This window comes from Equus asinus, chromosome 21, assembly GCF_041296235.1.
Source record: "Equus asinus isolate D_3611 breed Donkey chromosome 21, EquAss-T2T_v2, whole genome shotgun sequence".
In the NCBI taxonomy this organism is placed as follows: domain Eukaryota; kingdom Metazoa; phylum Chordata; class Mammalia; order Perissodactyla; family Equidae; genus Equus; species Equus asinus.
This window is the reverse complement of record NC_091810.1, coordinates 50,216,681-50,231,386: the sequence shown is the minus strand read 5'-3', so window position 1 is coordinate 50,231,386 and position 14,706 is coordinate 50,216,681. Positions and strand designations below refer to the sequence as shown.

The following is a 14,706-nucleotide window of genomic DNA, read 5'->3' as shown; positions in this document are numbered from 1 at the left end:
TAGGTAGCCCTATTAAATATTTTGGAAGTGAAAAGAGGGAGGGTTTTAGTGTTTCTCCTATCCTCTGATACACATTTGTCTTACCAGATCATCCAGAGAACTTTCTATATCCTATTCATGAGATCCAGTTAGCATGATGTCATCAGTATAGTGGAACGGCAAAATGATCAAAATCCCTTCAGACTGTATTGTGACATAGAGCAGAAAAGTTGTCATAGCCCTGTGGAAAGGGAGTGAATGTGAACTGCTTTCTTATCCAGGTAATAGAAATTGCTTTAGATCCTCCTTCCTGATAGATTAAAAACAACACATTCTTCAGATAAATAGCCACATACCACTTGCCAGCCTGTGTTAATCTGCTGCCGTAAGGTTAACACATCCACATAGCAGCTGCACACAGAACACCCACATGGTTAGGTTTGTGGTAGTTGACTCTCATCTGCCATGATCCGTCCTGTTTTTGCAATAGCCATACTTGGGCTGTGATGGGGGCTGCATTCCCTTTGTCTTCGAGGCTGCAATTCTACCTGGATGCAGGGTGACTCTGCTTTACAATATTTTGATCAGTCAAGGCAGTTTCAGGAACATTCACTTGGCGCTTCCTATCATAATGAATTTTACTTTACAGGCTGTACTACCTGTATGTGTGCTCTGCCAGCTGCCAGGTGTAGCCATCATAAGTTTATAGTCATATACCAGGGAAATGACCATGAGGTAAGCTCATAGAACCATTGGATCCAACATAAGATGGACTTGAGCTGTGCATCATCTGGTCTCCATATGCCCCAGTTTAACATGAGGGCTGGGATTGATTTTTATGTCACCCTGCTATTGGGGGGAGCTCATTATCTATATCCAACAACCCTCAACAGCTCTGGATATACCCTTTTCCCCAGTGTATAATTGCTTGAGTCCATGGCCATAGGTCCCATTAGGCAAGGACTAGGTGAATGTAGGTTTTCTATACCGCGGAAGCTCTATTGGTTCCATTCTCAAGGACACCCAGGACCCCGTTCAAACAATGGGCTCTGTGAACTGGTTCAGATGTCAAAATTGTGTGAGGGCTCATGATTTTCTGCTTGGTCACTGACATGAGAATTCTGCAATCCTGCTCTTGATCATTTCATTTGTAGATAACAGTGCCATCACTGGCTGCCTATCTAATCTCATACCTATGAACAAGGCCTATTTGCCACTGACGCAAATCCTTGTGGATCAAGGTTCCCAGATTGCAAAGCCAGATTGTTTCCCCTTACAGCAATTACACCCGTCTTGCTTCTGACAGTGAAATGTTACCATCTGGCTCCTGTTATATGGAATTCTATCACCACCACCACTCGCCTTGCCCCCAGCGCTACGGAGTCCACTTTCTTAGTTATTCTCCTGCCCTCACCGGGAGCTTCCAAGGACAGAGGCTCACTGCTGAGCTTCTCAGTGATGCTGGTGGCTGCCTTACTAGTGCATTCTATATTACTTTTGTGAGAGGAGTGGTCTCTGGGCCCTCCCCAGGACAATGATCAGCTGGACTATGGTAATCATAATCAGCTCCAGGGCCATTCCAATGATTTCTTTAGAATCACATAATAATTCAATTTTTACATTCCCCTTTGCTGATATTCTGACCCTCAGTATTTTCCAGGGCAGTTCCAGCATCTCCATATCATTTACTGTTTGATCATCATGTCATATCTCCCAAGGGCCCTCCCAGCAAAGTCAAGGGCCAATGTCATGTGTCTTCACAGGATGTCAAATCCTGAGTCATTGTGAGTGCCCTCACATCAATAAACCCTTCCATGCCTAGCCTCATGTTCCACAGCAGGTGAAAACCCTCACAATCCACTTTTACACCTGTTCCCCTAATGCCTGTCAATACAAATTAGACACATCATGCAGCTCATTTGGTAAATCAACTGCTTCCTCACCAAGATTCTGCTGAGACCTGAAGCCAGTTACTGGTCTAGAGGCCATGAGGAGGGGCACAAGTGGAATTTGAAGTGGGCAGACATCATTTGCAAGGCGGCCACTTCAGGAGACTTGTGTGTGGCCGCAAGACAATGGGAGCCTGTTTTCCTCTAGCCGAGGTAACAGAAATACTTCTACAGGCCTGGAGGAATTTTTATGGGAATCTAGAGGTTCAAGGGTCTCAGGAAGATCCAGATATACATCCCTATCCTTGGTATCAGGGTATTACTCCTTCTGCTTTAGTGCCCTAATTTAGCAGAGAAGATATGCAAGGTCTGCGCACTTGACATCATTTTAACTCCACTGCTCTTATAATTAAATCCTGGCCTTAATGTCAGCACAGTTTGCCTTCTTGCTACAGGAAATGAGGGTCTGTTTAAATGCTGCCGTGGAGGAACTCTGGTTTTCACAGCATGTCCTGAAGTTACGGTTGGCCAAATATCCAACTCTAAAATGCTTCCAATAAGTGTTTCCCCCATACAGTTCAAATTCTAGAACTAATGCATAAATTTGTGCTTCCCTTTCTATCTGTAGCTTATCCCGTTTCACGACATCTCTTTCCAGTGTTACCAGCATAGCGCTTAACACCAGCAAAACAGTCCTTGTTGTCAACTAACTGACAGTTAACCACTTACTATACCAATAGTTTTAGATTTGCTTCCCCAAAGAAGATCCTGAGGCAAGGACTTAAATGGCATGCTTTATTTGGAAGAAAGTCCCGAGAAACAAAAGTGAGAAAGTGGGGAAATGAGACAAGGAAGGTAGGAAAGCCACCCACGGTGGCATTAATGAGCAGGTTTATGCTCACTTCCCGCAGGGGGAATCTCTTGAGAAGCTGCGTGGAACATCCAGAATCATCCCCGTTGAGTGTGTGAGGCTGCAAAATTTACCAACCCCCATGCCCCATTGTTTTAGGGGTACCCTCAGAAACTTTCATTTCTGTACCCCTGGTACCTGTCTGTGAGCAGTCAAGCAAGCCCAGAAAGCCTCAGGCAGAGAGAGATGCCCAAACCTGGGACATGTAAAGATGCCAGCACACTGCCAAGCCTTCTTGCTTCACAGCTGCAAGTCAACCTGAGTGGGTCAATGGGCTGTAGGGGGACATTGACAGTGTGTGATACACATCTTGATGCAATCTTGAGAATGAATCAGAGTTTCCATTCCAAAAAGACAATCAATGGAACCACTCTATTCCTCTTAATTGGGGACCTGAGGAACTTGCCTTATTGCTTATAGATTTGTTCAAAGCACAGAGCAATTTCAGAGAATCATGCTTTCTCCAAATCCTTATTAATTTCAGGAAAAAATATTTCTCATTGGAAGGTGTTTAGCAGGATTCTTTAAGATTATGAGATCATATATGTTCGCCATGGGCATCCACATTCACATGGTGTAAGAGTTGCTGACTTACTTTCACTAGGAGGATGAAGCCAACCAAACTGAGATAGACTGAAATATCTAATTATGGCGAGAAATTATGGGTTTTCCTAAATTATTTTTCTTTATGAGAGAAAGCATATCCATCATAAAGTAGAATTATAGTTTTTAAAGGGCTGATATTAAGACCTTGGAAAAGCATAGGTAGCTCCAAAAGACAATTTAAATACCAACTTGCTATGGATGGGCAGAATTTTCCACCAGAAAAAACAGTGAAATTGTATTTCAACAGATGAGTAGAAGCTGTATGGAGGAATGTGGCAAAATCATCTTCACTTTGCATATTATAAAGCTGTCAATTTCCTTTGCATCTAGATGGGGTCATATGAGTACTCGTGAGCTGCCACACATACCAAGTCCTGTGTGTGACTGCTGGCCAAAGAAAGTCACAAAGCCTGGAGAAATAGGCCTCATCTTGATCAGAGGAGCTACAAAGTCTCATTGTAAAGAAGCACACTGACAGGGAGGCATAGATAATTGTACACATTTTGGCAATCTACTCCAAGTCTAGATTTTTCTCTCTCTCCCCAGAAACAACTACCCATGAGCATTCAAACTTTTCTCAATTGTCCATAATTAAGTGCTATCTAACTTGCATATCTTCCTCCAGAACAGCAAGTCTATTTTCTTGATAAAGCTGTTCGGGAACTGTCAATAGTCACTTGAGAAAGCTCATCCTTAACTCCATGGGCTCATCAAATATTTTTCTGAAAAATGTAGATCTGTTCAGAAAAAGGCAGGGAGTAGGTTTAGATTGTGTGGCAATACGTATTACATATTTTTCCATATTCTATTGAGCGAAAATATCTAATTCTGCCATATTTTTCCTCCTGAAAGGATGGAACAATATAAAACCCAACTGAACCACTTCTGGCTCATGTTTCTGGATCTCTGATTGTTGCTTCATTCCTCGTTTACGTTAGATGTGATTCATGTTTATCTTGCCTTTGGCATATTGCTTCTGGGACAAATGAGTGTGTTTAGAATATGTCTAAATTTCGTTACTCAAGAGAAGTAATTTTTTCCTACCTTTGTCAGTGTCAGGGAAATATAATGTAAAATAAAATCTCCCAACCCAGAAAATCTCTCCACAAAGGTAGAAGAAGAAGAAAATTTCATTATTGAATAAGCGATAAGCCAGAATGTGATGTGTGTCACAGGCAATCCACCAAGAGATTGCAAAGACAGAAAGAAATCTCACCCTTTTATATGGCCAAGCAGATACAACTCATTATGTACATACGTGTTTTCCAGATAAACAATAACTAGTCCTCAAGCTAGAGGACTTGACAGCACCAATTATTACACATAGTCCATCCTAAATTCACCTGGTAATTCGGGTGACCATCTGTGTTAGTTCATTGGCTTTATACAAAGGAAAAATAAACTTCTCCTATATTTATGACAGGAGATAGCTTTACACCTGGGAGCAAGGTACCTACCAAAGTGAGGCTCCTACACTCCCACAGAAACTGGGAGACAGTACTGTATCCCCTGATGTTTACATTTCAGAGAAATGGCTCCCATGTCCTTGAGAAAGGCATTAAGCTGGCAAGAGGCTTATTTAGCTTCTAAAAAGATTTATATGCGTCTCAAAGAGACAGAGAAAAAACTTACAATCACAAAATTTCTAAAGTAAAATATTCTAAGAAAAGGGAAGGGAAGGAAATCTCTTATATCCAACAGGGAAAATTAAGCTTCATTTTCATTTGAATTTGCCCTTAAGTCAAGCAGGGGCTCTTCTGTATTAGCCATGGTTGTTAGTAACCATGACGTTCGAAGTACCTTTAATTCTCATCAACTTAGAATTTATTCATCCAATCCTTCATTCATCAGATTATAATTAAATCTTATGTTTCCAGAAACAAGCCTGGACTATGTTGATTCAGAAGTTGAGTCAGGCTTCTGACCATGTTGAGTCAGAGACACAGATTCCTTTCATCAAAGAAATTATATTCCATAGAGAGAGACAGACAATAAACAGATAAATAAATAAATTTACTTAATAATTTATTTATACTTTAATCACAGATGCTGTTAAGGACAAATAAAATAGCATAAAGGGCCGAGCTTGATGGGAAGTATTATGTTAGGGAAAACTTTATGTGGAGACAGTATTTGAGCTGAGATGTGAAGGAAGTGATGGGGGACTACAGGAGAAGATGAGAGTCACAGGCAAAGAGAAATCTAGAAGAACTTTGAGATTTTTGGCCTGAGCAAGAAAACAAATATAAGCAACATTTACTATGCATGAGAACACAGGAAAAATGTACATTTGTGAAACCAGAAAGAATTCTGTGTTAAACATGTGAAATCTGAAATGCCTTTTAAATAGCAAAATACGGATGTTAAGAAGACAACAGCTTACATAGTTTTAAACTCACATTAAGTGTCAGAGAAGGATATATAAATACGGGACTCATCAGTATATGGACGTCATTTAAACCAGGAATCCAGACTTCCTCTTCTGGCTACCATGGGTGGTTTGTGGAAGACACATGCTTCCATGAAAAACAGATTAAAAGGGAAATAAGACTTTTTTAAAAAATCTATATGACATTATCAGAGAGCTGCCTAGACAACTAGGATTTGAGTGGGCAGGTGCCCAAAGGAAGTGAACCTGAAAAGGGAGGCAAAATTCTTTCTCCAACTTTTGCCTATTGGCATTGGGCTATTAATAGCATGAGGGAGCCTAAAACTCCGGCACAAGGAGGTCTGGGCGGAGTTGCAGCTAAGAGGCAGAGAAGTGAGCAAAATGAAGTGGCAAAACTAAAATTTGTGGATGGCCAAGAAGCCAGGATTCAGGTGGCCAATATTCCTGGGAATGGAGACAGAAGGAGGAGACCCCAGCATATGATTTAGTTACTCCTTCTCCTTGAGGCACTTGACAAATTCTTGGACTGCATTGAGTCCAGAAATAAGAAGGTGGGCAGAAAGCCTCCAAAATATCCCGCAGTCTCTCAGGGCTAAAGAAGAAAACATCAAATTTCAAGACCCAACAGAATAGAGGACCCTTAGTAAAACTCACTACACTTTTGGTTGGGACATCTCAAGGTGCACACCAGAGGTCACATCCAGGTGATCCAGAAGTAGATGCAACCTTAATATACTGCAGATCTGCCTCCTGTCATCTCAGTCCCTTTATCTGATTCAGATAATCTTCCCCCACTCCATGAAGAAGTGAATACATTAATCACTTAAGTAGATCAATGGAACATAATAGTGTATCCAGAAACAGACCAACATACATTACAATCACCTGATTTTCAACAAAGATTTCAGTGAAAGGTAAATGAGAAAGAATGACTTTTTCAAAATGTGGTGCTGTCAGATGGAAATCCATACAGAAAAACTCACAATGAATCACAGATTTAAATATGAAAGGTCAAAACAATAAAGATTCAGGCAACTAGTGACTGAAAATGTAAATGTAACTGAAAACAGAAAAGTGGAGTCCGTTAAAGAAGAAATTGATGAGTTGGACTTAATTAAGGTAAGAACTTATGTTTATCAAAAGTCAGCACCAAGTGGGGCCAGCCTGGTGGCTTAGCGTTTAAGTTCGCATGCTCCGCTTCAGTGGCCCGGGGTTCACTGATTCAGATCCCGGGCATGGACATATGCACCATTCATCAAGCCATGCTGTGGCAGGTGTTCCACATGTAAGATAGAGGAAGATGAGCACGGATGTTAGCTCAGGGCCAATCTTCCTCAAAAAAAAAACATTCAGACCCTGTTTCTCCCTTTTTCCAAAGTCTTCCTATTCCTCCTAGAATAAAATTTTAAACAAAAAGGAAACTTAAATAACAGAAGTTCTACCACTCACTTTATTCCTGGTACCTCTTTTAAGACTCAGAGCAGTTCTTTGATGGAGAGATTTTTATCGACATTTTATATCTATGGAAACTGAGATTAAAGAAAAAACAAATTGGTCAATATCTCTCAAATGGCCAGTCTGCAATGGAAACCCATGTTTGGATGACTCTGAAAAACAATTTCCACCCTCTTCTCCATAATTGTTACCCAAACTCTACTAAGAGGGTGTGGTAAAACTTAAAATTATCTTTTCAGAATTCTCTTTATTCAATGGGCTCATCCCTCAACTATCCGGTGGACAAGTATTGTCTGTGTTTTCTTCTAGGAATCTTAGGACCTATGGCTTATCTCTCAGGAAGTGTCCACATAACGGATGGACAAGAGAAGTCAGTCGTTTGTACCGTGTCTTCAAATTACATGCTTTATGCCTGGGATGTGCAGGAGGTGAGTCTGACTAATGTGGAGCACAAGTAACGTGTACTTGTGTGCATCCTGTTACTCATATGAATCAAGTGCCAGAGGGAGGAAAATGATACTGGGAATTGGTAACAGAAACAAAGTTTCAAATCAGGTCTTCTAAATGGCAATCTATGACCTTTTCATTTAGACTATAGACGCACAGAGAATTCACTTTTTAATATGTGTTTCTATATATAAACTTCTGCCAGGTCTTATTTTCTATTGGTAATGTAGAGTGACTTTGTGAAATAAACAATCTTTTGGCATCATACGTCTTCATTACCTATTTTACTGCCTGTCTGTCAACTATTGGCATTCATTATATTGGCTTTTTCAGAAATTGATCTCTAACTCAGATCACTTCCAAGGGGCACAAAGATCTTACATATGAGGACCAGCCAATGTTGTACAAGAATCACTGCATAGGGAGTTGAGTTTTGGGAAGATCCCAAAATGGGTCCCAAATTATTGTATTTTCTTGGCTTTCCTTGTTTGGATGTCTCTCTCCTCCTAGTAAAAATTAGATGATGACTCTTTCTAACACAGGGTCTTCTAAAATATGATAAATACCCTTTTACGAATATATGAGGTGGCAAGGAAATCATGAGATAAAAGTCTAGAAGGGTGCTCTTAAACTTTTGCAGTGTTATATGTCAGTTACAGCTCACTAAAGCTAGGGGGAGGGGAAATAAATTAGAAGAGTACTCTCTTGGCTAACTTGCTCTAGGGGAACCAGTCACCACGTTCCTGAGGACATTCAAGCAGCCCAATGGACAGGTCCACATGGCAAAGAACTCAGGCCTCCTGCCAACAGCCAACACCAACCTGCAGTCGTGTGAGTGAGCCATCTTGGAAGTGGATCCTCCAACCGCAGACAAGACTTCAGATTATTGCATCCCCGGTCAACATCTTGCTGCAATCTAATGAGAGACCCTAAACCAGAGCCACTCAGTTAATCCACTTTTGAATTTTTGACCAATAGAAGCTGTGTGAAATAAGTGTTTATTGCTTTAAGTTGCTGTATGCTTTGCTATGCAACAATAAATAACAAATATAATTTTTAGTACCTGGAAGTGGGGTGCTGCCGTAACGAAAACCTAAAATGTGGGAGAAGCTTTGGAAACAGACAGTAGGCAGAAGCTGGAAAGACTCTGAGGAGAGTGTTGGACCTTGAGAGACTGTTAGCAAAAACCTAATGGCCTGCCATGAAGCTGCCTGTATCATATGGTCAGTAAACCATACGATAGAGTTGAAGCCAAAGAGGAGGCTGCAAAATTCCTTGTTAGACCAAGAAAGATCTAAGGAGGTGACTCAGAGAACTATTCAGTCAAGAAATAGGACTTTTTTAAAGTTTAAGGCATTGTCCTTGGCAGCCCCAGCAGAAGCCCAAAGTATCAAAAGACTTATCTCAAAGTTTTATTCCTTGGGATCATCCCAACAACTGTGTGAGGGAGGCTGGTCAGAGGTTTTAACCTCGATTATGTGATTGTAGAAATGGCGGCATATCTTACAGTTGACTGTGCTGCCTCTCGTGTGCTTTAGGATTTCATGTCTCTTTCCATTGACGTGGTGGTAATGCTTTGGTTTCAGGTAGGTGATTCTGAAGGTGACGTCTACACATTAACAGTCCCTGGGTTAAGGAATTTCTCAATTTAATGCATTCAAATATAATGTTGATGTTCTACACTACTCCCCTGCCGAAAAATGGATCTTTGCATCTACACATCAACATCACTTGCCAAAGGTAGGTGCTGCTCTGTGTGCTTCAGCATCGGGAGGAGAGGGTCAAGCATTGGGAAGGTGAAGGGAGGAAGTGTTACAGACACTGCAGAGCTCGGTGAGGACCAGACACTGCTCCCTCATCTCAAAGGCCATATCACATGTGGAATCTATTCCTATAGCCAAGAAACGATGTTCTTTGAAGCAATGATATCCAGTTACAAAGACAAATGTTTATTAATGAACATTCGCTCATGAAGCCTTAATCAGCCAAAGAGATAGAGAAGGGTGAAAGAGATATCAAGAAATGAGGATCTTTAGTAACCTCGTTCACTTTTGCTTTCCTTACTTTAATCTACCTTGGCTGGAAAATACAAAGAAGTCCAGAAGCAAATAAAATTGAATCAGCCTCTGAAGGTCACTCTGAAAAAGTCTGGCCGTTGAGCAGGCCATTTTAGCATGGCGCCTGTGGACTGGGCACCAGAGAGCAAGGAGCCAGAAGAGAAGGCAGCAAAGGCATATCAGCCCTTGACTAGTTCTCCAGGAAGGGAAAGTCCATTCAGCCAGCTGCAACTTGATCAGGGGTCCAATGCAGTCAGATGATTTGGTGACCCCATGGCATGCCAGAAGAGAAGCTTCGGGGACTCTGCTCTTTTTGCGACCATGACAGGCAGGATAGGAAGACAGTGAGTTCCTGATATGTCGAGTGACAAGCAGTGACTACTGAACACTTCCTAAGATTCAGAATAAAGCTTTTGCCACAAGATGAAAAATTTTAAGGAGGCTTTTCTGGAGTCACTCTTGTCCTGAGATGCTATAACTTCCCCCTTCACCTGACTCCACATCCAATGATCTCTCCATAGGTATTTTCTACTGCATGCTGACTGTGACTGTCAGAAGGCAAACCCCTCCGTCTCTCTCCCATTCATCGTGCTGCAGAGCCTGCTGGGCCCCAAGGAGGACGAACAGGATAACACTGATGTTCCAAAGAGGCTCTTCCCAAAAGACAGGATTTACCACCTTTTTTTATTAAGATTGGCACCTGAGCTAACAACTGTTGCCAATCTTCTTCTTTTTTTTTTTTCTGCTTTTTCTCCCCAAGTCCCCCCAGTACATAGTTGTATATTTTGGTTGTGGGTCCTTCTAGCTGTGGCATGTGGGATGCCACCTCAACATGGCTTGATGAGCGGCGTCATGTCCACACCCAGGATCCGAACCGGGGAAACCCTGGGCCACTGAAGCAGAGCGCACAAACTTAACCACTCAGCCGTGGGACTGGCCCCAGGATTTACCACCTTTGATCTAACAACTAAGAGAACTGAGGACAGAACAGTCATCCAAGGTAGCTATGCCACCTAGAAACACTTCTCTCCTCTCTGTCACACATGCATTCAGTTTAAGCTATCAGTGTATGTAAATAGGTCTATCTGTGTAAAGCAGGCAGGGGATTTCTTTAGCTGGAGGCTAACCCATGCCTGTTTGACCCTTATGTCCACACATGTGACCTCTACACTCCACCCTGCTCTCTTGGGCAGACATATTAGATTCCCATCATGCTTTAGGGCCTAGATTCCAATACCCCTTCCTTCAATGCCTATGCTATTATTTATTGCCCAGAGTTGTGGGCAATAGCTATGTCATAGCACCCATTACCATGGTCAATGACATGTGTTTGGCAGGCCACTGGCCTACCCTTCATTTTCTTCACTGGACAGAAGGAAGTCCCATGGAAGGAGGGAGTATGTTTTTTCATTCAGTGTAAGAATATTGTTCTGAGTAAATGATCCAAAGTTTGCCCTCACATGTGTACATATGTATTTTGCATGAAAATAGCCCTTCATATCACAAGTTTCCTGTTGCTGGTTGATATGCAGAGTCCTATTTGCATGGCAGTCAGTGATGGAAATAGGACTGTCTTTGAGAGTGGGCCATACATGTTCCTTTTCACCATCAATGGCCCCCTGCTGCAACAATGAGGAGCACCAGAGGACCACCAGCCACTTCTGGGTGGTATGTATGATCCTTCTCCTCACACTGCGCATTGCTCTGACTTTGACTCTGGCCACTCATCCCTGGGTGTCCTTTGGAGGAGTCTCTCCATGTCCTCACCACATCCGTGGATGATTCTGCAAGTGTGCGTGTGGGAAGAGGAAGGCCGTTAGCCATACCTCAGGAGCTGCTGTCACCTGGAGCACATAGGGAGGGGTCAAATACCACGCTGCTAGACCCTGCTTAGTGACTGAAACTTTCCCTAATCTTAAATTTCTACATAAAAAAATAATGAAGGGATAATAGGGGTTTTTTTAAAGATTCTTTGAGAATATATGTGAATAAACTTATGCCCAAAAAGAGAATTGCTAGTTCTTGGAGTATGTCCACAGCCCTTGCAATAGATTTCAAAAGGCTTTGTAAAATGGCTCTCAATTTATATTCCCACAAGTAGTATATGGAAGATTTATATCCTCAATATCCTGTTATTACTTGCAAGGTTTATCCCTTTTTTGAGTTCGTTAGTCATTTAAGTTGTTTCTTTAGTGAGCTGCCTTTATCTCCATCTTACTTATTTTTCATCTAGGTTGCTTGCCTTCATCTAAATTGTGTTTCTGGAGATTTTTACATATTGTACATAGAGGTCTTATCTTTTATATTTTTTTCAAATATTTTCTTCCAGATTGTTGCTTGTCCTTATAATGTTTATTTTTGGCAATATCTAACAAAATACATATACGTATATCCTTCAAACTGCAAATGCCACTGAAAGGAATTTATTCTGATAGTATACTTGCAATGATTAAAAATACATCGGTTGTTTATTGCAGCATTAGTTGTGATTACCAAATGTTGGAAGCTGCCTAACTGCCCAAACATAAGACATTGTTTAAATTACTATGGTGTAGCCACATAATGGAGTATTGTGCAACTGTAATTTGAAAAAAAAAAAAAGAATGGAAGAAATGTCTATGTTGAGATAAGAAGTTCTTTCCAGCGTTTTTAAGGCAAAAAAAAAAATATTTTAAATATATATAATTAATATATAATTATGCTTACCAGATTTTCTTCCTTCCTTCCTCCCTCCCTCCCTTGCTCTCTCTCTTTCTTTCTTTCTTTCTTTCTTGTGAGGAAGATTGGTCCTGAGCTAACATCTGTACCAGTCTTCCTCTATTTTGTACGTGGGACGCTGCCACAGCATGGCTTGATGAACGTTGTGTAGGTCCACACCCAGGATCCAAACCCACGAACCACAGGCCACTGAAGTGGAGCATGCAAACTTAACCACTATGCCACGGGGGCCAGCCCCTTCTTTCATATTTTTTGCTCCCTGTATCATATCTAATAAGTCTTAGCCTACTATAAATCAGATAAATCAGATAAATCAGATAAGTCATACCATAAATCATTATAAATCATAAATACTTATTTTCTTTCAATAATTTTAAATACTTCCCCTTTGTATCAGGTGTTCCATACTGCATAGCTTTATGTCACTTATCCATCTGAATTGTTTTTAGAGGGCAGGGAAACTTTATGTCTTTCCCAAATAGTATCCAGTTGTCCAACACACTGTTTGAGTTTTGACAAAAATATAAAGTCCTGTGATCAGAAGCACAATCAAACCACAGAATATTTCCATCACTCCCAGTCTTCTCGTGCTCCATTGCAGTCTGTCCCTCCTTCCATCCCCAGCACCAGGCAACAACTGATCTGCTTTCTGTGCCTGTAAATTAGTTTGTATTTCCTAAAATTTTATGTAAATAGAATTATATAAGGTAGATTCCTTTGTGTCTGGCTTCTTTCAATAAGCGTGGTGTTCTTGAGACTCCCTCATGTTGAGTGTATCAGTAATCCCCTCCTCTTTGTTGCTGAGCAGTGCCCCGCCACATAGATGTACCACAGTTCATCGCTTCACCAGTCGAGGGCCATTTATATTTTTTCTAGTTTGGGATGATTATGAATAAAACTGCTGTAAACATTTGTGAACAGGTTTTTGTGTATTTACCTAAGAGTGAACTGTTGAGTTATTTGGTATGTTTGACTTTATAAGAAACTGCAAAACTCTTCCCTAGGGAGCGCTACATTTTTCAATTCCCACCGGCAATGTATGAGAATTCCAATTACTCCACTTTGCATTGGTCAGTTTTTGTTTTTTTATGTTCTAATAGGTGTGTAGCAATATCTCATTGTAGTTTTATTATATATTTCCCCAATGATGTTGAGCAACTTTTCATTTTGTTTATTTGCCATCCGGATATCTCCTTTGGTGAAGCATTCATTCAAACCTTTTGCCCGTTTTTTAATTATTTTCTTAGTACTGAGTTTTGATAGTTCTTTATATTTTTGGAATAAAGTCTTTTAGCAGATAAGGATTTGCAAATCCACTCTATGGTTTGTCTTTCTACTCTCTCAACAGTATCTTTCAAAGAGCAGGTGTTCTTAATTTTTTTCTCTTCTTCTCCCCAAAACCCCCCCAGTACATAGTTGTATATTCTAGTTGTGAGTGCCTCTGTTTGTGCTGTGTGGGATGCCACCTCAGCGTGGCCCGACGAGTGGTGCCATGTCCATGCCCAGGATCTGAACCCGTGAAACCCTGGGCCGCCAAAGCGGAGCACACAAACTTAAGTACTCAGCCATAGGGCCAGCCCCAGGTGTTCTTAATTTTGATGAAGTCCAATTTTTCTTCTAAAATGTTTGGGCTCTGGATGTTGTACCTAAGAAATTCTTGCCTAACCCAAGGTCACAAAGATTTTCTCCTATGTTTTCCTCTAAAAATTTTATAGTTTTAGGTTTTACAGTTAGGTCTATGATCCATTTCAAATTAAATTTTATATAGGGGAAGATATAGATCAAGATTTCTTTCTTCTTTGTCTGCATATGGGTATTCAATTATTCAGCATCATTTGTTGAAAAAAAACTATTCTTTCTCCATTGAATTGTCTTTATACCTTTTTCAAAAATTGGCCATATATGTATGGGTTAATTTCAAAACTTTCTCTCTTATTCCAAGGATCTATATGTCTATTCTTTCTCTATTATTAGAGAAAGTTACTCTACCTTGAAAGTGTAACTTTATAGAAACTCTTAAATTAGATCATGTGAGTCCACTAAACTGTTCCTTTGCAAAATTATTTTAGCTATTCTGGTTTCCTTATTTCCAAATAAATTTTGGAATCAGCTTGTAAATTTCTACAAAAATTCTGTTGGGATTTATACTGGAATTCTATTAGATCTGTAGATAAATTTGGGGAAAATTGACACCTTGACTCTGTTGAGTCTTCTAATCCATAAACTTACATGTCTCTCAATTTATTTAGATCTTCT

At 40.6% G+C, this 14,706-nt stretch overlaps 1 protein-coding gene across 1 annotated transcript in view; it reads left to right on the top strand.

Annotated features, from left to right (window-relative positions):
- The window catches only part of FBXW12 (F-box and WD repeat domain containing 12), a 122,853-nt gene extending 111,238 nt beyond the window's left edge, over positions 1-11,615 (top strand). The window contains 7 exon segments of the mRNA XM_014826619.3: positions 7,538-7,656; positions 9,262-9,311; positions 9,313-9,419; positions 11,182-11,362; positions 11,364-11,400; positions 11,480-11,515; positions 11,517-11,615. Of these exon segments, the coding sequence (XP_014682105.3) occupies positions 7,538-7,656; positions 9,262-9,311; positions 9,313-9,419; positions 11,182-11,362; positions 11,364-11,400; positions 11,480-11,515; positions 11,517-11,615 (629 nt within the window).
- Positions 11,616-14,706: the final 3,091 nt, after the last annotated feature.